The sequence below is a fragment of the Sinohyriopsis cumingii genome, chromosome 14 (genome assembly GCF_028554795.1).
Source record: "Sinohyriopsis cumingii isolate HCF-2022 chromosome 14, ASM2855479v2, whole genome shotgun sequence".
NCBI lineage: Eukaryota > Metazoa > Mollusca > Bivalvia > Unionida > Unionidae > Sinohyriopsis > Sinohyriopsis cumingii.
Window position 1 is genome coordinate 31355076 of NC_142974.1, and position 21658 is coordinate 31376733.

Below are 21658 nucleotides of genomic sequence, written 5' to 3' on the forward strand. Positions count from 1 at the left end.
TAATACTGTTGACCAATTTGTAATGTTCCAGAGAAAAATACTATTGATGTTTATGTGACATATATATATGTGTTATTAATGGGAACGTTTAATACAAGAACACATACAACAGAAAACTACGTAGAAATATATGTTTTCATCTTCCTATAATTGACTTTGTAATATACCACCTGTCCTAGAACAATACTGTCTGGCTAGAAAGAGAATTTCACAAAACAATTTACTGAGTAATGAGGGTAACAATTACTTGGCTTTTTAAAAACGGACGATATGCTTACTTTTTGAACGGAAGCTGTGGAGATGATAAAACTTTACTTTCCGTTTTGGTTCAGTCATTGACCATTTCCAAGTACCAGTCAAAGATCGGAAGTGCATTGATTGATAATTTAATGTGGAAAGACTCTAACTCAATTCTCGCCATTCGCTTGATACAACTACGCTAATATCTGTTCAAACAAATAAAAGGGTGACACTTTCAGATGAAAACAAAAAAGACCAGAAGAAAAAAAAATCTGGTTGAGATGCATTGTCAAAATGCACGGAAAAATACCACTTTTAAAGAAAAATGTGCAATAGCAAGCCTTCACAAAAAAAGCGTAATGAATAAAGTGGAATTAAACTTATAAGTTAATCGTGAAGTTCAATGCAAATACGTAGACACGCAAAACTAAGACAATTAACATATGAACATCCAGGATATTTCTTCAAAATGATTAGCAATATTGAAAAAATAACGATTATCCAAGCATTAGACTAGGTATACATTATAACTATTTATGAGATTACAATGAGAACGTTGATAAAGACACATCCAGTAATCTTAGTCCTCTAGATATTTACTTGGACGACGATGATAACGTACTGAAATCGCCGAGAATAAATTCGGAAATCTTTGAATGTATTAAAGCTCTAAGAAATAACACAAGCTAATGATGTTCTCGGTAATAAACATTCATAATAAAAAGTCATATTTGCTCATCATATCTTGAAGGCAACATCCGACTCTTTCATAAGCATCGAGGAGATCTCTTAATATCCGAACATTACCGACCGATTAATATTCTTGGTTGTTTTAGCATGGATCAAACGTTTTCTCAACCTTCACATCATATTCACATAACTGAAACCGAAAGTCGTGCTGAATGGTCTACCATATATCAGATATTTTCTTTAGAATTGTTATCAGAAACCTAAAAATAAGAAAGGATCATACTTTTTTGTTTCTTTATTGGTCGAGTTAAATAATGACAAGTCTTTTACAAATATTCTCAATTTATACCAAAATATAAAATTCTGTATGATGTTTGCTTTAGTTCGTTTCAATTTCTTTTTGGTGTTAGGCAAGGTGCTCGTTCTTCGCCTTAACTGTTTGCACAGTTTCGGAACGACCTGGAGTAATTTCTGAGAGAGAATGATTGGATAGGAACTGCTTTAGAAATAGAAATTTCTGACACCTAAATGTACTTGAAACTTGACTTTACAATAATACTGTAATATTTGGAAGTCACATTCCAAAAAAAATAACTGTTTCTTTGTAATTTGACTTGTTTCAAATGTACACTGTGTGGAAATATTTTTTCTATTTCTAATACTTTTTAAACAAAAAGGAACTATTTTTCTACAAAGATAGGAACAATAGGAATAAATAAGAAATATTTTTTCTAAAAATCTACGATCGTTAAAAGATGTGAAACGCAAAGTTGAAGAAGTAAAATAGAATAACATAAAATAACAAACTGTACAACAAAACCGTTCGATGAGGCACTTTTATTTAATTTCCTATATGGATCTGAAGCTTGGTGGTTTGAAAGTATTATTGAAAATGTTAATATTGAATCATATTGAATTCCTATGATATATAACAAAAAAGTTACTTTTATGTATTGAGAAATTGGTCGAAGATCAACTGTCTTTTATACTAAATGTGTCCTGATTGGGTTGTGGATCTAAATCATGAATTCATATTATTCCAAAATGTCTAAAACATTATTCAATATCATGTCTAGTGATATACATTCCGCTTTATTTATAAATGGCTGAACATGGTAGAAACACTTTGATTTCAGTGTAAGAACTGACCTACTCTATCAATCTGCAATACGTGACCCTAAGGCACATAGTCCTTAAATAATTTATTTTAAAGATTAGAAACTACATCTAAACCTAGCAGGTTTCAGAGTATACGTTTACGTTTGAAAGGGAGAGTAATCTTGTTAGATTGTAATAACTGTTAGCACCATTCAGTTTCTAGACAGATGTTTTATTTTCTGCATTCCAACATAGACGGGTTCGGCGAGGTAAATAGTCCCATCTTCTCAACTGAGTGCAGTAAAACTTGAAATAAAATTCCAGTCCCTCACTTAAAAAAAAATATTACAAAAGTGTGATGAATTATTTGAAACAAGCATGCCTTTTCGTCCATCAGTCGCGCTATTCTCGGTAGTAGAATCAATTTTTCAGTCAACACTGCATTCACAGAAGTACATTAACTTTAACGTATGCATCAATTCCGTATAACATCAAAGGATGAGAGTAATATACGCTTGTGTGCTTCTGCAGCTTTCTATCTGTTAAGATATTTTAAATCCATTCTCAGATGTCTGCAGTACCATTAAATGTCAAATGATATGCCTTATACATACCGCACTAAAATTGTATCACTATTTATGAATGTTAAAAGTTCTAATCTATTGATTCATGTTATTTTTTCAACGACACATTTTGATGTTTACTGTTCATTTTTAGAGTCGGGATTTTTATTAATATATGTGAACTCGACTTTTTCTACCTTACCTTATTCATGTGTAATTAACTAGGTATTATGGTAAGAACGTAATATTCGTCAGATATTTTCCTTCTTTGGCCATACTAATTTATCTGTGTAAGTCAAATATACACAGAAGGAGCCATGCGAACTATTAATTTTTCATAGTATCCAGTTCACTTTTGAACAATTATTTGTATTTTAAAAGATTTTTTTAATGATTCGAACGGAAGCAGGACATTATGATGGTCTGTTCGTTTGTCCATCACTACCCACGAAGATAACGGCTATTTAAACTACTGTATAATTAAATGAAACATGTAACTGAAACGTAATGCCTTTAAGTTACAGTTAAAAGATCACTGCCGGTCGAAGAAACTGACATAGATATAAGCCACCGTAGATGACACGAAAGGCAGGTTTATCATAGTTTTAACATTAATAACCTCTTTTCAAGCAATAGTCATTCGAGGCTTGAAATAATGCAAGTTAGTATCATCATTGTGAATCACAGTTGAAGAAATACTCTTTGGAAGTGCTGGCTTTCCATTTTATTTTATTTTTAAATCTTTAATGTTTCATGTAGCTCTTTTGACAACTTTTATATATATTGGCATAGGACTGTGTCTGGCTTATTATGATTTGATCGTTGTAGCAGCTGAAAATTCAAAGTACAAGATGTCTCACGATTGTTATAAAAGGAAGTTTATTGGAAGAACCAGGAATATGAAATGAAGAACCAGTCCGAATACAATGACCTAAATATAAATAACATATGCGTCGTTTTGCATTTTAGATTTACATCAGCTAACTTGAAACGGTTTTAAAGCAGACATTTTTTTTCATCTTCAAATATATTTTTTAAAAAAGTCATTTGTTCAAAGAAGATACTGAAAATTGTGACTTCTCTTGATAATGTTTGATTGTCTTAATTATTGCGAATGACAAAGTTTGGTCACATCAACCTTTTGTAAAACACATATTATCAAATATTATTCTACATAAATTACAAATGTGTATATTGAAATATATCTCACATTTTGTAGACAGAAACACCAAAGTTCACAAATGACCAAATTCTGCGTAGAATTCAAAATATCTGAAGTATATTTCATGGAAGCCTTTATCTTATCATCATAGCTTTTGACCGATAATTTTATAGGGTTCAGTTTTGCACTTGAATATTTTGCTTATGCGGTCCAAAAGTATTTCACAGTTTTTGCCATCGTGCTTCGTGATTGGTCATGCGCTATATATCCTTATATTACAATAATATAAATCGTATATGTGTGCATTCTGTATGTGTTGCATGGTCTTGACAAACCTGTTTTCCTTATGCATTTCAACTCTTTATGCATGTAAAAACGGCATTTTATTATTGGTCAACCATTACGTATTTATATTTATCACTGCACGTAATTTTAGACAGAAACAAGCAATGTAAACTGATTTATCTGAATTAATGTTTTTTACAAATTATTAATAGGTAGGGGGGCACTATGCTTAGCTAAGAAAGAATTTTATAACTAGTTACATAAATAATTGAAGTTTCTTAAATTATACAAAATGTACGATTTAATATGATTGTTTAAGTTTATTGTTATGGTATTGTTCATAGTCGCTAAACAAGTCCGGACATATAATGTTTAGTATAATGTTAAATGAAACTCTGACTTTAATTACAATGACTGTTTCTCTAATTATGTTACTTAAGATACCAATCAAACTCTTCTGCATTCATTTTCTTTTTAGATTATATCTCATACAATAAGACATACGTTGAACATAGGCTGATGTTGGAAATTATAAATGCAACATTATGTATTTTTATAATCCAAAATAGAGATGAGCACAGTCTTGTTTCACGAAGAGATTTTTGCAGAAAGATAGTATCTTAAGATGCCAATCAAACTCTTCTGCATTCATTTTGTGTTTAGATTATATTTCATACAGTAAAACGAATTTTTAGCATGGGCTGATGTTGGAAATTGTAAATGCAGCATTCAGTATCTTCACAATCCAAATTAGATATGAGCGCAATCTTGTTTCACGGTGAGATTTCGGCAGACTGTATTTCTCATGAGGAAAAATGTCTTCAAAATAGCATCGTGGATCATGTTTGTGTTGAAATATAGAAATGTAAATTTCACGCATTTTAATGTTTCCGTCCCGTCAGCATTTTGTTGCTTTTTTTGACATTTGAATTGTATATCAGTTGCTGAAATTTCAATGTTGTATGTCGATACTTCCAACTTCACGTGTTGAATGAAATTACTTGTGCTGAAAGTTTCATTTCGCATGTCGAGATTTTGTAAAGGTTGGAGATATAATATTTTGAGTCATAAAGTGGTAAATGGAAGTTCCATTTCGTTATTGAGAATTCCAGTTTTTATGTTGAATCAAACTGTAGCTTTTCGTACCGTACGTCAGTTTAAGAATACTTTATTATTTTCGTCCATATGTGTAAAGATAAGACAGGAACTGTACGTGGTTTAGAAATTGTGATATTACAAATATCTCTTATAATCAGAACACAGGTAAATATTGCAAAATTTAAGCACAAATAACTACTGCCATCTTCCTCAAGTACCTACGCAAATTAAATTTTCATCACCAAAATATCAATAACCAATAGTTTTCTTTTGAGTTTTTTTAATTACTTAATACGTTCTTATGTACTCCATTAAAATATTAAAAAGTTCAATGGCAGTGATTTGATTGTAGCATAATTTAGAAAGGGATTGAGGTAAATTTCTGGCATATTTCTAGCAAATAAATGAGTATGTGCCTCAAACGTATTAAAAATTGGCAAATTAGCTATTCACCCATTAGCTATTCACCCATTAGCTATTCACCGTTGGTGAAAATATAGTAAGGAGTTTTGAAAATATTTGCGAATGAAAAACCATCCAAAACTTTAACGAAGGTTTTCTGTGATCTTAAACCCACGAAAAAGGGGCTGGTAAAAATAGTATTGAATGAATTATGACAAGAAAGACAAGACTGTAGAAAACAGTTTGAGAAACATACCTAGATTAAAAGCTGTACCAAAATAAAACTTAGTTGTTGAGAATGCAGAAAATCAGAAAATGACTGCTATGTCTCACGGGCTAGAAAATGTTAACTGAAAGAAGAACTGGAAGGTTGAAATAAGATTACTGTAACCTAATTTTTTGTGATATTTGTGGTACTTCCCAGGATGCATCTATATGCAAAGTTCTATTCCTTTGGGATTGACAACGTGAGAAGAAATAAACAAAACAAAATTAAAATCCACAAAAGTCTGAAAACCGCGTCTTTTTTATAAAGATTCCCGGTACCAGATAAATCTTTGGAGACCTTGATTAGGCAGATAATCATGACAGCTTTACGAATTTAAAAAATTTGAAATTTAATCGACATCACATAATAAAAAGGTGCTATGATAAGTACAGGAGCACATATAAAACAATATAAGAAAAGGAAATTCGAGCACAAACAATACAACTGAAATTGTGTAATTGGCATTCCCGACATACAACATTCACATCTGAACAATCATTGTGTTAATAATAAATTAAAATCTAAAAGCAAATAATATCAACAGCTTTTACTGTGTAGTTCAACAAACACAATTTCATGTGAATGAAACTTTCAACGCAAACAACTTGACTCAAGGTTTTACATTAGTTTTCTCGACATACAATACTAAAATTTTAAACAGCGTTGTGTAATTCAACAGATACAATTTTTTTAAAAACACTCGTACTTCAACAAGGCGGGATATTGGAGAAATGTAAATATAAAATGAGCTGCGTTTATTACGTGTATTTTATTTTTTATCGCTCATGAACATTGCCTATTTATCAGATAATGGATGATATAACTACAATGAACATAAGTAGATAATTGTTGATTACAAACAACGTATTAAAAAGGGACAACATTTTTAAACTCTTTTATATTGTGGAACAACCAATCATGCGGGAAAATCGTGTTGTCGAAGACACCAAGGATTAATTGCAACAATAAAGAAAATGCAGACAGCGGTGTTAACACAACGGACTAGACTCACTAACATGTATAAAAGCCAACATAGCTTGAAATATACTGGGGATTCGCACATTCACATTTGGTCTTGCATTAGTATCTTGATCTAACTACCTTTATCTTTGAACTGAATTTTACATATACAATGTATTACCTATTCTTTACATAAGAAGAAATCGAGCTAAGACAAGATTTTGTTCACTATTTAGAATATGTTTCACTGCATGTTGTTGTTGTTGTTGTTGGGTTTAACGCCATTTTGCAGCAAACGATAGGCTATACTTGGCGGCCAGTATTAATGGTGGAGGAAGAACCCGAGAAAACCCCGGAAAGAACCACCGACCCACGAGAAGCTAATTGCAAGCATCCTCACATATCCATCACTGCAAGTAAATGAATGTAGCTGGAAAGTACAGTAACCTTGCTATCCCAGTAATTGAGTGCTTGTTGTAGAGGGATAAAAACTTTAAACACTTATGGTGAAAATAACATTGCTACTTGTTGTATATCGTAGTTGTGTGCATTATAATAAATACGGTTAATACTGTAAACAGTTTTGTTATTTTTTACATTTTATAGTTGTGTAGATTTTATACAGGGATATGTCACGGAATTATTTAAATCCCTTTATTTATTAAATACATGTACTCGGGTTTCGTGTTTTGTGTACACCGATACCCGAAGGTGATTTGTGTATCTTGTAAAATATTTAGAAACAGTGAGTTCAGTTCATCCTATGCCGTACGTGCGAAATACTTCCGATGAGAAAAACAGATCATTTCCTGTGCACATATGATGTATGACTGCATCGTCTGTGTATAAATGGTTCACCGTAAAACTAAATCTTCACATTACGGAACGTCTTGTCAGTGAGCGGTCTAAACTCTTTGTTTAGAGTATTATGTGTTATGAGTAAGGTATCACATTTTATGTTTCCATTATTTACCTTATGTATTTGGGATTTATCTTCTGATAAGTACTATTTACATATTTTCACATTTCATAGTCATTTTGCTATTGCTAGTTTTGACATTGTTGCAACAGTATGGCAAATTCAAATAAGGGGAACGATGAGCAGGGGGTAAGATTAAATCTTACTTACCCACATCCCTAGCTGAAACAAATCAAGGGAGAATCCTGTACGCGTACATTATTAGGGGCTATCAAGTTTTAGACTTAACATCATTTGCAGAAAATGAAAGACCTGGACCAGCTGAGGTATTATAGTAACTAACAGCGAGAGGGACAAATACATGTGGCATACTAAGTCTACAAGATGGGGGTTGAGGATCGTACTTCCTTTTCGCAAAGGGGGCTGTTTCTCTATACCCCAATATTACGGAAACAGGACTAAGAGGGAAAGAAATAAAGGTATATGCACCAGCTCCATTTACGAAACCTCTAGGGGTGAAGATGACAGAAATTCATTTCTCTGGGCAATCTCTGGAGGTCTTGACGAATGAAATAGAGATCAAAATCGAAGAAACATATGGAGTGAAAGTGCTTAAACACCATATGGCTACTTACTGGGGATTCCCATCCGTATATACGAATGTGCGAATCCTCAGCGTCACTGAGGAAGACGCATAAAAGATCCTACCCTTTTGTTAAGTATCATGGTTCATGATTAAGACATGTTACTAGGGATGCCAACATTTCCGGCAACGAAACCGCTATGGGGCAACGGGACACTTTCCCCGAGACTGCCTTAACTAAACCGAACAAAAAACGTATGCGACGGCGGTTCAGAAATGAATAAAGCAACAATACAAGTTTTAAATGTCGTCCCAGACCCAAACCCAGCCCCAGTAGAGGGCAAGGAATGGCACAAAATGAGCGATAGATATACAAGTAGACATAGCAGAAAAACAAATAGCAAAAGATACAGAGATAGAAAACACTGAGTATAATTCCAATGACGAATCAGTTAGCTGGCGATCTGCAGATAAGACTAGTTCTGCTGAAAAGGGATAGCTAGGAAAAAGCTTAAACGATTACAACAGCAACAAAAAAGAAGGAAAAGGAAATAAAACTAATGGAGAGGCACCTACACAAAAAAGCAGACGAAATTCTGGTTTCTGAGAGCGCTCCTGCAAGCCATAAGTAAACAAAAAGGGAAACAAACGCTGGAAGAAAACAGTATTATTGTTAGAATACCTCATAAAACCCTATCTAAAGTAAAGACTGAGGAACTGAAAAGTGGACCCAACACTAAAACATACAACATTAATGTCTCGACAGCAAAAACACAAAAGAGGAACAAAAGCTTCCACTCCGAGATGAGGTAGAAGTCATTGGCTTAATCTTGAAGCACGGGTCTCCGGATAAAAAACAAAAGTGGCAGAAATAATTGAAACAAGAGCTCAAGGAATAAACGAAATAGCAGAAACAAAGACACGATTTTTCCCTAACAAGGGATGACAAGAAACTAATCACAAGCATAGAGGAATACAGAACAAAGAAACTTAATACCAACTAAAATGAATTATTATTCTATAAAATTGATTATTACAATTTTTAATATATGTGTAACTTCAGACCCAACCATAAACAATAAATTACCATTGACATAACCTACGTGGAATGATTAAACGTAACTATCTTGACTATGGACAACAATGGTTTAAATAACAAAATTACCGAACAGTCCAAAAAGTACGATATCATATTTATTACAAGTGACACATGGTATGCCAGCGCAAATAGTAAAACGACTAGAGGATTTAGACGCCTTAGTATTCATCAGTAACCACCCAACATAAAGTAAATCTGGGGTGGCTACAATTGGTTATGTATGTATATATATGTATATATGTGTCTGTATATATGCATGTATGCATATATATATATATATATATATATATATATATATATATATATGCGATGTATATATATAGTTGAATATATACATTTATTTATGTAGATATGTATTTATATATATATATATATATATATATATATATATATATATATATATATATATATATATGTGTGTGTGTGTGTGTGTGTGTGTGTGTGTGTGTGTGTTATTTTTAACGTAGCTTTAAAACAAATCAGTCATATTGCTAAGATGTCTGCAATGTGACAGTTTATAGTGATGTCTAGCACTGAGGGATCATGCTGCAGACATGTAGCATGATGTCCCACCTGGTCACGTTATCCTGACACCTGACCGACCAGTCCTAACACTAACCTCTTAATGCTGAGCGTCTGGTGAGGCAGCTGTTAGTAGTGAGGCAGCTGTTAGTAACATTTTTGTAAGTCTTTGGTATGACTCGGCCGGGGTTCGAACCCACGGCCTCTCGCTTCCGAGGCGGGTGCTCTAACCACTAGGCCAACGGAGCTGTTATATGTATATGTTTACATATGTATATGTATATGTGTATGCATGTGTGTATCTATGTGTGTAAGTGTGTGTGTATGTGTGTATCTGTGTGTAGATTTTTGTTCCGGTTTAACGATTTTATTTTAAGAAATATACTGACAAAATTACTGGACCAACCTGGATATGGTAAAAGAACAAGATATTTAATATATACAGACAGAGACAATAATGAAATGTGGATTGGAGATAAAAACATATATAACATAATAAAGAATCAAATGTCCAAAGATAAATATGCGGTAGAGCTACGGCAGCCAAATTATAACTGGAATAATATATGTAATAAATGGGTAGGTATAGGCCGACCTCCATACAAAGTAGGATGTTCTGATACCTGCATATAAAATGGGTGACTGGAGAGGTGGCCTTCAACTATACCACCCTGCAGACTATGTAGCAACCATACAGATTCAAAAAGCGTAATATTTTAAGATGTATCCAAACTTCTACAGAAAGGTATAGAATCACGAATGAGATTAGAGGTAAATACGGGGAAGTGGAATCTAAACAATTGCTATATACAAATGACATCATAGATAAGAAAATATACTCTGAACTAACACTTTATTAATGAACGTATGAAAACCTTTTGAAATGGTACGTACACCTTAAAATTAAGTTAACTTTTTTAAACAAAATATGAAATATAATCAGAAACAAACACGAGGTGATAGGTATAGACTCCTATAAAATGTATCCTAAAGGAGCTTCTCTGAATAGTTTTTGTAACTGTAACTTTGGAACCATATTTTTATATCCAGGTTATATACTTTTAAAACATATTCAGAGTAAAGGAACACAAAAAGTCATTTAATATGATATCCAAACAGAAACAGACAGGATGCGAGAGGTTTATCCTAAACGAGCTTCTCTGCCTCATTTTTGCAACTGTAATTTGGATATTCTGTCAACGTACGTGTTGAATTTAATACTAATAAAATAACATACTAATAAAAACACTGAATACCTCATTGAAACTAATATAAGCAATAGCATCGATAGGTACAAAAAGAACAAAAACTGTTGGACAGGGATTATCCTTACTGATTAAGGAGCATATAATGGTACGATGCCTAAGCTACGTGGCTCATGCGAGGTAGCACGGATCGTATCGCGTCTCCCAAAAGGTAAGGTCAAATTATAGAACATTACGAAAACACTAAAACGGGGGTACATATAGAATATATTAACACTACGAGGTATAAAATGCACAGCATACACGCACTCAGCAATAAAAATATTTTCTTTTATCTTTCTTCTCTTGATTATTTTATTCTCTAACTTCTGCTTTCCTCTTCTCTTCTACACACACCACTTACACATTAGATAAGTCGTCAAAGCATCTGAATGATGGTCTTGGTCTCTGTCACGGAAGCGTGTGAGCAAAACAATTGAGTCGCATGCTACCGCCACACGCTACCTCCCTAGCTGGAATTTTTTTTTTTTTTTCTTACATAGAAATCCTCATAACTGAAGACAACTCTAATCATAAATGGGATTATAGAGACAGTCCATACAAAAACAACAAAAAAAGAACGGGTAGCATACAGTACATATAGAATACGCATGGACAACATCGATCCCAGGCAATGATCAATAAGGTAATTAAAGCTCTGAAAGCGCATTAAGGAGCTTTATAAACACTATAGAAGGACGGTGTACAAAACCTTAATCCAAATTAATAAATTTGTCGAAATTCTATTTGACCGCTCCGGTGGCCTGGTGGATGCGGAAAGTCGTGGATACGATCCCCGCATGAGTCATACCAAAGACTTACACAAATGGTACTAATGGGTGCCCCGCTTGACGCTCAGCATCACGAGGTTAGTGTTAGGACTGATCGGCCTGGTGCCAGGATAATGTAACTGGGTGGGACATCATGCTACATGTCTGCGGCATGATGCCCCAGTTGTTGTTGTTGTAGGGTTTAACGCCATTTTCAGCACATGATAGGCTATGCATGGCGGCCAGTATTAGTGGTGGAGGAAGAACCAGCGAAAACCCAGGAAAAAACCACCGCTAAAGCAGGCTTTCTCACATACCCACATTGGACGAATCCTAGACTCGAACCCACACTGACAGAGGTGAGATGGCAAAGATCCATAACGGAGAGCGCTTTACGCCACTCGGCCGCTCGGGGCCCCATGGTGCCCAGTGTTAAATCACTATAAATTGTCACACTGTAGACATAGTAGCGATATTACTAAAAAAAATGTTAAAGGTACGTTAAAAAAATTCCAAATCACACACAAAATTGAATATACACGCACTATATATATATATATATATATATATATATATATATATATATATATATATATATATATATATATATATATATATATATACTATGGGGGCAAAAAAACACATAACGTCATTCAAATTTCGGTTCGGAACTACGTGGTCCTTTCTATGATGGAGACTGAGAGGGACCATACCAAGAAATCTTTTAGCAGTGGGCTAAAAAATTGGGGGGGGGGGTGTGGGGCGTGTAGTACCCAGTGTTTTGGGGATTGTAAAAATATTTGGCATGATATCTGTCCCTTTGTTTTCATCATTTTACTATTTGAGCAAAATACCTCAAATTTCACTGTTTGAGTAAATAAATTTGCAATATTTGAGTACAACACATCATTCTTTTCGTCGTGTGAAATGACTACGAATCATTCATCTTTGTGTGTGTACCGGTCACTTTTGTTGCATCATTAGGTTCGTGCTAATTATGTTAATTTGTCCAATATCTGGATCTTGCTCACGCACGTATTAATCATAATTCTTTTCTCATTCAAGCTATTCATCATTACACACTATATCTGTATCACCATCAAAAGTGTTCTGTTGTAAATCCGAAATCAAATCGGGTTTTCTTGTTACATGATAAATGAGGCTAGCATCGTGAATAGCTGTTATTTGTTACATTTCGTAGTCGTATGCATTATATACAGGGACACATACGGCTAACATCGCTATGTTACTTGATACATTCTGTAGTCGTATGCATTATATGCAGGGATAAATTAGGATATCAGTCTTTGAATGCGTAATAAGTAGTACTTCCCGTCTCTCCTGACAGGCAGTTTATATCCCCTACCGTATTTAAAAACGAATAACATCAAAGATACCATCAAAATCCAAAAAGCTTAGCCATGTCATTTATCTATTGAAAGCTTTTAACTTGATTATCATTAAGGAGTTTCGTAACAATCTCAGCTTCTGTTCGTTTCAACCCAAACGAAAATTATTTACTAACACTGATGCTGTATTTGTATTTCGAATCTAAGAAGTGATTTATGTACATCAAATTTGAATAAGAAATCAGAAAGTTCCGGATGTTTATAAGGATAATCATACCGTTGTACTATTGGGACAGTTTATGCTTTAAGGTCGAAACATTAAACACAGTTGAAGATGAAAATAATGTATGTAATGAGTTGTATGAATAAAATTTAACAAATATGCAGTAATTTCGTACGATGATTTCCATTGTCATAGGCCATACCAGTGCTTGGTATTAAAAGGGAAAATTAAGACTTATTGATAGCGCTTCATGATGGGTTTGTCTTTCCTTTGTACATCTCTGAAGAGATCATTTTCAGTTTACAGTTTTATCCTTCCTCTTGAAGACAAATAAAATATATGTGTTTTGTATAAAGTCTTTCATTACAAAGATTTACCTTTGCACCATCACCCATACATACATTTACTGAACAGTGTCAAAATGTCATTTAAACTATTTTTTGCGTTAAGTCAGACTGACGTTCGTTTGGGGTATGTAGGTTATCAATTTGTTCGAGTAGATACAGAGAAATATATGATTTATACAGGTCGCTAAATCAATCGCGGCAAAGTAAAACACATTTTATGTGTTCATATTTTTTCAGAAATATGCTAATAAAATATAATGTCTATAAGTCAAGACAAAAGAGACACTAACAGTCGATGAAACTGGATAAATAAATGAGTGAATCTGTGTAGAACAGTAATACAAATAAAGATTCATTATCGTTGGTGTTTTTGATGACTTGTGTGTAGTACAGTAATACAAGTAAAGATTCATTATCGTTGGCGTTTTTGATGACTTTTGTGTGTAGTACAGTAATACAAGTAAACTTTCATTATCGTTGGTGTTTTTGATGACTTTTTTGTGTAGGATCATGCTTATAGCTTTACCATCTTACCAAATTTCAGTCCATCCAGGGTTCCTAGAAAATGCTACAACCTGCTGAGATATACTCGTTACCTGCATGTTTCTTAAATAGATGACTTTCTGAATATGTTTGCCCAATGATTAGTATTGTTGGGACCTTTTCTCAAGACGCATTAGCTTTCACATTATTCTTGGTGAATCACAATTTTTTGAATCTGACTAGTCATGTCGACACAAATAAAAATCACCACAAATGCATACAAATTTACCAAATTATGTATAGAATCAAAAGTATCTAAAGCAATTTCAATTGTTCATTGAAGCCTATCACTGGACTTCCTATCTTTTTCACCACTTAACCACTCCGGTGGCCTAGTGGTTAGAGCGTCCGTCTCGGATACAGAAGGTCGTGGGTTAGATCCCCGCATGAGTCATACCAAAGACTTACAAAAATGGTACTAACAGATGCCTCGCTTGGAGCTCAGCATTAAAAAGTTCGTGCTAGGACTGGTCGGCCTGTGTCAGGATAATGTGACTGGGTGGGACATCATGCTACATGTCTGCGGCATGATACCCCAGTGCTAGAAATCACTATAAACTACCACACTGCAGACAGCGTAGCGATATGACTGAGAAAATTGCTAAAGCTACGTTAAAAGTCCAAATCACACACACACACTTTTCACCACTTCTGGTATTGGGTTTAGTGCTTGCACTTGAATATTTAGCATCTGCCATCCAAACGTGTTTAACTTTTTTTTTCCATTTATGTTTTTAGTATTGACTTTTGAACGGCACAATAAACCATGATGTGCTGATCTGAGGCTAAATCCCACACACGCTTATATGTACAATATCATTTACCGTGTATTATACTTTGCTCATGTATAAATGAAAATGATAAAAACCAAACTGTTTAAGTAGCTTCTCATAACTTACCTTTGTAAATTCAAAATTTTCCTGAACTTGAAAAGAGTCAACCTGGCATTCAGCATTTACCTGGTACTTCAACAAAAGAAACTGATGAAGGAGAAGAGAGACGATACGACATACCACCGGGTCCATCTGAGCAGCACAATGTCGATAACCTGTTGTTGTTACTATTCTTATTTACCAAGATAATCTGAAAGAAGATGCCACTGCCTATAATTATGATAGCCTTTGTAGTACACCTGTAGTGGGATCACGTGAACAGACGCAATGAAGTAAATCACTTTCCCTTTGACGTAGTTAATATCGCTCTCTTACCTGGTCTTAATTATGCATATACTGCGACTGGACTCTACTAACCGATAGAGCCTATACAACTTATTGATGCTGCTTGTTACCGATGTGATCTCGCGCACAAAAGATCAACACGGAGATGTGGATCTAATGTCAGATGAAAGACTAGTAAGATGGATCATTATTGTAGGCACAAAAGCAAAGATTGCACCTGTAGGCGGACAAAGTCCACTCATTTGAGGTCAAACCACAATTGAATAAACATGGGTGCGAGACTGGTCATTATATATTATATTTATTGCGGGTATTGGAAGGTGATGTTGTCCTTGGCAAGTAACCAATGGCGAAAAACGATAACACGAGGTCGCTCGGGCATGGATCATTATTGTGGGCACAAAAGCAAAGATTGCGCCTGTAGGCGGACAAAGTCCACTCATTTGAGGTCAAACCACAACTGAATAAACATCGATGCGAGACTGGTCATTATATATAATATTTATTGCGGGTATTGGAAGGTGATGTTGTCCTTGGCAAGTAACCAATTACGGAAAAGGGTATGTAACCAATGGAGAAAAAAGGTAACACGAGGTCATGGTTGGCTAAACAAGGACTGTATATACAACTGAGGGTCTCGTAGTGGGAGCACATTGTTGAGCTTACCATCTCGTTGCTTTCAATGAACTTGATCCATATACCACGTATATTAAAATAACATGGCTTTTAAAGTGTCGGCATCTAGCACTATTATTATATCAAACTGTGATCCACCCATGGCTGGATAATAACCTTAAAACTGAAATTGCACCAAATAGCTTTCTCTAGTGGGAGTATTATCACTCTGTATCGTTATGTTCATGCATCAGTGGAGCAAGTTCATCGAAAGCAACAAGATGAAAAGTTCAACGATATCCTTCCACTACGAGACCTTCATTTTTATATGCAGTCCTTGTTTAACCAGCCATGCTCGATTGACCTCGTGTTACCTTTTGCCACCAATAGTAACTGCCAAAGGCTAATTCACCTTCCAATAACCGCAGTAGCTATTCATTAAAAGCAACAAGATGGTAAGCTCAACAATATACTCCCATTGCGAGGCCCTCAGTTGTTTATGAAGTCCTTCTTTAGTTAAATATGCTCGAGCGAACTCGTGTTACCGTTTTCTGCCGAAATTGGTAACTTCCCATCGGCTACTTCACCTTCCAATAACCGTCAAATTTCGGTGCTTGATTACACCTGATGGCAATAAATCACACTCTTCAATCATAATAGTACCGCAAAAATCACATTCATATTAGAACATAAAACATAAAAGTTACGATTGATCTGTTATGATATGCGTTGTATCATAACCTTCTTCTCATCTCTTGCTATGAGAAGGGATTACTCATAAGTTAATAAATGTCTTGCCCATGTTCAGAGAGAGAGAGAGAGAGAATAGGAATTCAGACTCTCCAACAAGGGTGTCACCAATAACCGTGAAGATACGCCTACATCTTCGGGAATGAGGTACGGAATCGCTGTAAGGAAAAGACAGAGCTGTTATGACTCGAGCAACGAATTTTTATTGATATATATGTAATGCTAAATACCAAAGATACATTTATAAAGCCTTAATATTTAAAATACAATAAATACATATAAACTTACACCTTCCCATCGTGCTTACCAACTTCATTGTATTGATTAATTGGTAACTTTATAATGCAATATAGATAGTTAAATCTCGATTAACTTCATGATATCATGATATCCAACAAGTATAGAATTCAATGCTAATAATGCAACGATCATTTTGAAGAAATGTATCGTGCTAAAAAAGGGTACTAATTTGGAATAGGCTACTAAACATTACTCAATATTACTTAAGGAATCTTTTATTTGCAAATTAAACCTAAACGTGAAGTTGGTAGTGAATTCATCTTTTCCAATGATACATACCACAAATACAATTAAATATTCCAGTATAGTATAATATAAAATATAAGAACTCACAAAAATGTTGGAAAATATTAACTTTACCGTTAAAGTCTCAAATATTAAAAGTACATATTCTTTAAAGAAGTTTGCGAACGCAGACGATTCTTGCCTGTAATGAAAATACAGAGATGCTCTGACTCGAGCAAAGAATTAATTATTCGTAAGCCTGATTCGCTATTTATACCGTTTTTTCGTTCGCTCAGACTTAGTGAGAATATATCCCTTTGAACTCTTCCATGGCGATCGTCTGAACCATCTGCCTAACGCATCCATATTTGAAATAATAATTTGTATGTTCAGCAGCTTCCCCCCAAATCTAAATTAATGACATTTATATACGAGCGAATTGTATTTTATGCTGACAATTGTTGACATTTAGTTGCGAGCGAAAGGTATTGTTTTATCTCAATATTTCGTGGAAAATTATTTTCACTATACATTAATGAAGAATTATGGTTAATACAATTTAGAATAAATCGTAATACTTTTACTTAAAAGTTCTGTCCTAATAGATCCATGAATGTCTTAGTCATTATAATTTTAATTATTCCGTTAATTGTTAATTAACGGCATTCTTTCTAAAGACTCAATAAATACGTTTAATCAATAAACCACTGTCTTTAACAGATCGAATAAAATTATTAAACACTTACATAATCTTAGAGCCCTGGACTCGTACGCAATGAATATGCGATGAATGTATGTTACAACTTAAAATCTCTTGAGAATTAGTTGTTTCCTTCCGTTTACACACTTGCAGATTCTCAGAAAAGATCAGCATATGTTTTCATTATGTGACTCTGCTGGAACAAACGACAGTTCCTGGAAAATTCAAATGCACAAGATACTGGAATCAATCATGTAAGTTCCTATTCAATGAATGAATTTAATACTAAACCTCCACACAAACAAATATGCAGGCACTGGAATAAACTTAGGTGTGTTTTTGGTTTCGTTTGAGCTTGGTACTTGAAGGGAAATGATGCTAAAGTTAATTGTTCTATCAAAACAATATTAATAATATTTAAGAACAAAAACGTGGCGACGGACTCATTCGTGCCTACAGTCCTCACAGACGTATGGTACGTTTATAATGTAGAAAATCACGACTATCACTAATAACCATTTTTTTACATAGTCTTTTGCTTATTCTTATTACCTGGGATAAAAGATTATAAACCATATGAAATCTTCTTAAATTCAAATATACTCCTGGCTTGCGGTAATGTAGTATTTACCCAATATTTAAAATTTCTATCGATTTTAAAATAGCTTTCACTCACCGCCTGTGTGCTCTTTAAACTGTTTGCAGTCAATATTCTTCTTCGACTTATTAGTATTAAAAATAGCTTTCATTCATCACCTGTAAGATATTTAAACTGTTTGCAGTAATTATTCTTCTTCTACTTATTGTTGTTACTATTTTCCAGACTCAGATGTTATAGACTATTGGGTGGTGAGTACAGACTATGATAACTATGCCTTCATATACGGCTGTGAGAAGAGAAATAATCAGGGACAGTGTACATATCAGGATTCCTGGGTGTGGAGTAGAACCCCCACTCTCCCTGATAGTTATTCGGCACTGGTCAATAATTCAATGCAGGCCGTCTGTGTCAATTATTCCAGATACCTCGAAACCCAACAAAAGACCGGTAAGTACATGAACATAAATTATTTTTATTTGTTTTCCAAGACTCCAATCTTATTATAACATTCTTAATGTAATCTAATCTCTGGTGTATGTTTTAAAGGCTCCTGTAAATGCCAAATATCAAAAGGTATAGCTGAGATAAATTTTAACATTTGTTTAGTGTTGTCTATACATAATTAATCAGTACCATCTGATATATCTTCATGAACCCATTGACTCTATTTGGATCATGATAAGGCAATGCGTTCTGTAGAACAATTTGCTTTGATTGAATAGTTCCTGTACCCATTAGTTAATAAGAGTGCCTTATTCATGTCCCATGAGCTGTTTGAGAAATTTTCTTAAAGCTTGCTTTGTATGTGTACAATATAATTTTAATAATTGAACTCAAATTTCGTGTGGAGTGTGGCTGGGGGGGCAGGAACAGACACACGTATTGGTAGTGGAACTAGGGATCCTAACACATTGCAGTACAATCAGCAGTAATAATATAACATCTTGTAGATGTAACATCATATTATCCACCTGGAAAGAAAAGGACTTTTCATTATTGAAAATATTTGATATAATGAAAAATTATATTATGGGATACATTGCTGTATTCAGTCTTCCGCATCACATTAGCAGCAGAGAGGGTGAATCCACATCAATGGATCCGAGCAAAGAAGTATATACGGCTTACCTGAGAGGAGGTAGGTTCCATTTTGAAAATTAAATCTTTCAAGAAGGAAGTCTCCATTTCGGAAGCGGCCACCTCAATGCTGGACAATAAGAAGTCTAAAGGGCCTACCTTAACGGAGGGGATATCGCACCCCTCTGCTGCTTTCATCCAGAAGTTTTATCAAGGCCAATACGATATCGTGATAGGGGATCATGTAAATTTATTGTTATAAATCCATGTGCGGTTGGGTTGACTGTGTTCTCGAAATTATGTTTTTAAATTTAATTATATCCATATGACCTCTACACCATGCCTGGTGAATATTTCGCAACGTATGCGTATCAACTCCATTAAATGCAACTAAAATATTACAGTTGCCTCTGATCACTTTTAGTACTTGTATATAACATTGTGTGACATAAATCACATCAGTATTTTTATGTCTTCCGCGCGAGATTATCCGAGCTGGATTTGATTGCTTGTCCAGCATTACGTCGTCATATACTACTAAAGTATTAATAAGTAAAGAACATCTACAGAAGGCGCTTCATTAATATCAGTAATAAATTCAGTAATATCACTGTCATCTTCATTTAACAGTCTTGCAATTTCATTAAAATCCTTAAGTGAATAGTACTATCGCTGATCATCAACTGACGGATCTACTAAATAAAACCTATTCCATTTGATCTATCTTATTATTAATTAAGTAGAAATTGTGTTCAACAGACCCAGATGGACTTACGATACTTGCTCTGATAGTATTTGGTAGCGCTGAAACATGTTAGACTGGCTCTCGTTTTTTGTAGCTGAGAAAACAGTTACATCCATATACTTATAATATGGAGCAATATTGTGTTTGATGTAGAACACACACCCCTACAGATGGAGTAGCAACTATAACAACAACAAATAACAGACGTGCGCTTACAAGCAAATGCGTACAATGTGGTACAATGTGGTACAAAAAATATTTTAAAAAATCCAAGAAGACAGGTGGCGATATCGCTACTTCGCTAACAAAGTTACCAGGAACACCGTGGGCTAAGTACCCAGGAGAAAAACATCTTCCAGGATATAAATAATGCAGTCCTGGAACCAGACATGGTATCTGGCTTGATAATCAAGATCAGCCAAGGCAAGTTGAGTATCCAATAAACGCTATTCATGGTGTAGCTTACCAAGTAAATGGTCTTCAGCAGAGACATATTACAGATGTGAGATTAATTCATGCGTTAAACTCCTTAACAAATAAATCTTTCAAAGAATCAGCTAATTGGTTGGTAAGATCCGCGATGAAAGGTAAGCTAGTATTTGGAACCGGTAATTAGTCATCCGATTATTGAAATAATGGAATCGATTTATTTTTGCAGAAAGGATAATGTATGGGTAGAGCAGCGATTAGTAAACTCGCCGACGCAGCAAACCTTACACTTGTTACTCCCGGAAAATGGTTAGCACGACAAGCAATATGGCAAATGTATATACCACCACCTAAACAAATTCACTTTGCATATTTTGCTGTTAGTGTTCCAAATGAAGTTCATCGGACGGATATATTATTTTACCACACGATACGATAAAAATTGGTAGACGTCGATTAACGTACAAATACACCTTGACTGTCGTTGATGTTGCAAGTAGATACAAGAAACAGAGCGGTTATCAACTAAACCAGCAGCTGAAATAGTTTCTGCGTTTGAACGAATTTATCAACGTGGTGGTCTACGATGTCCACTGCTGCTACAAGCTGAACCTGGTAAAGAATTTCAGGGTGTATCATCGCTAATGACGCAACATAACGTCAAAACACGACG

The 21658-nt window shown here is 34.5% G+C and overlaps 1 protein-coding gene across 1 annotated transcript in view; it reads right to left on the bottom strand.

Moving 5' to 3' along the window:
• The window catches only part of LOC149783515 (uncharacterized), an 89025-nt gene extending 69106 nt beyond the window's left edge, over positions 1-19919 (bottom strand). Inside the window, exon 1 of the mRNA XM_089932859.1 lies at positions 19863-19919. Within this exon, the coding sequence (XP_089788985.1) occupies positions 19863-19919 (57 nt within the window). The remainder of the gene's footprint in view (positions 1-19862) is intronic.
• Positions 19920-21658: the final 1739 nt, after the last annotated feature.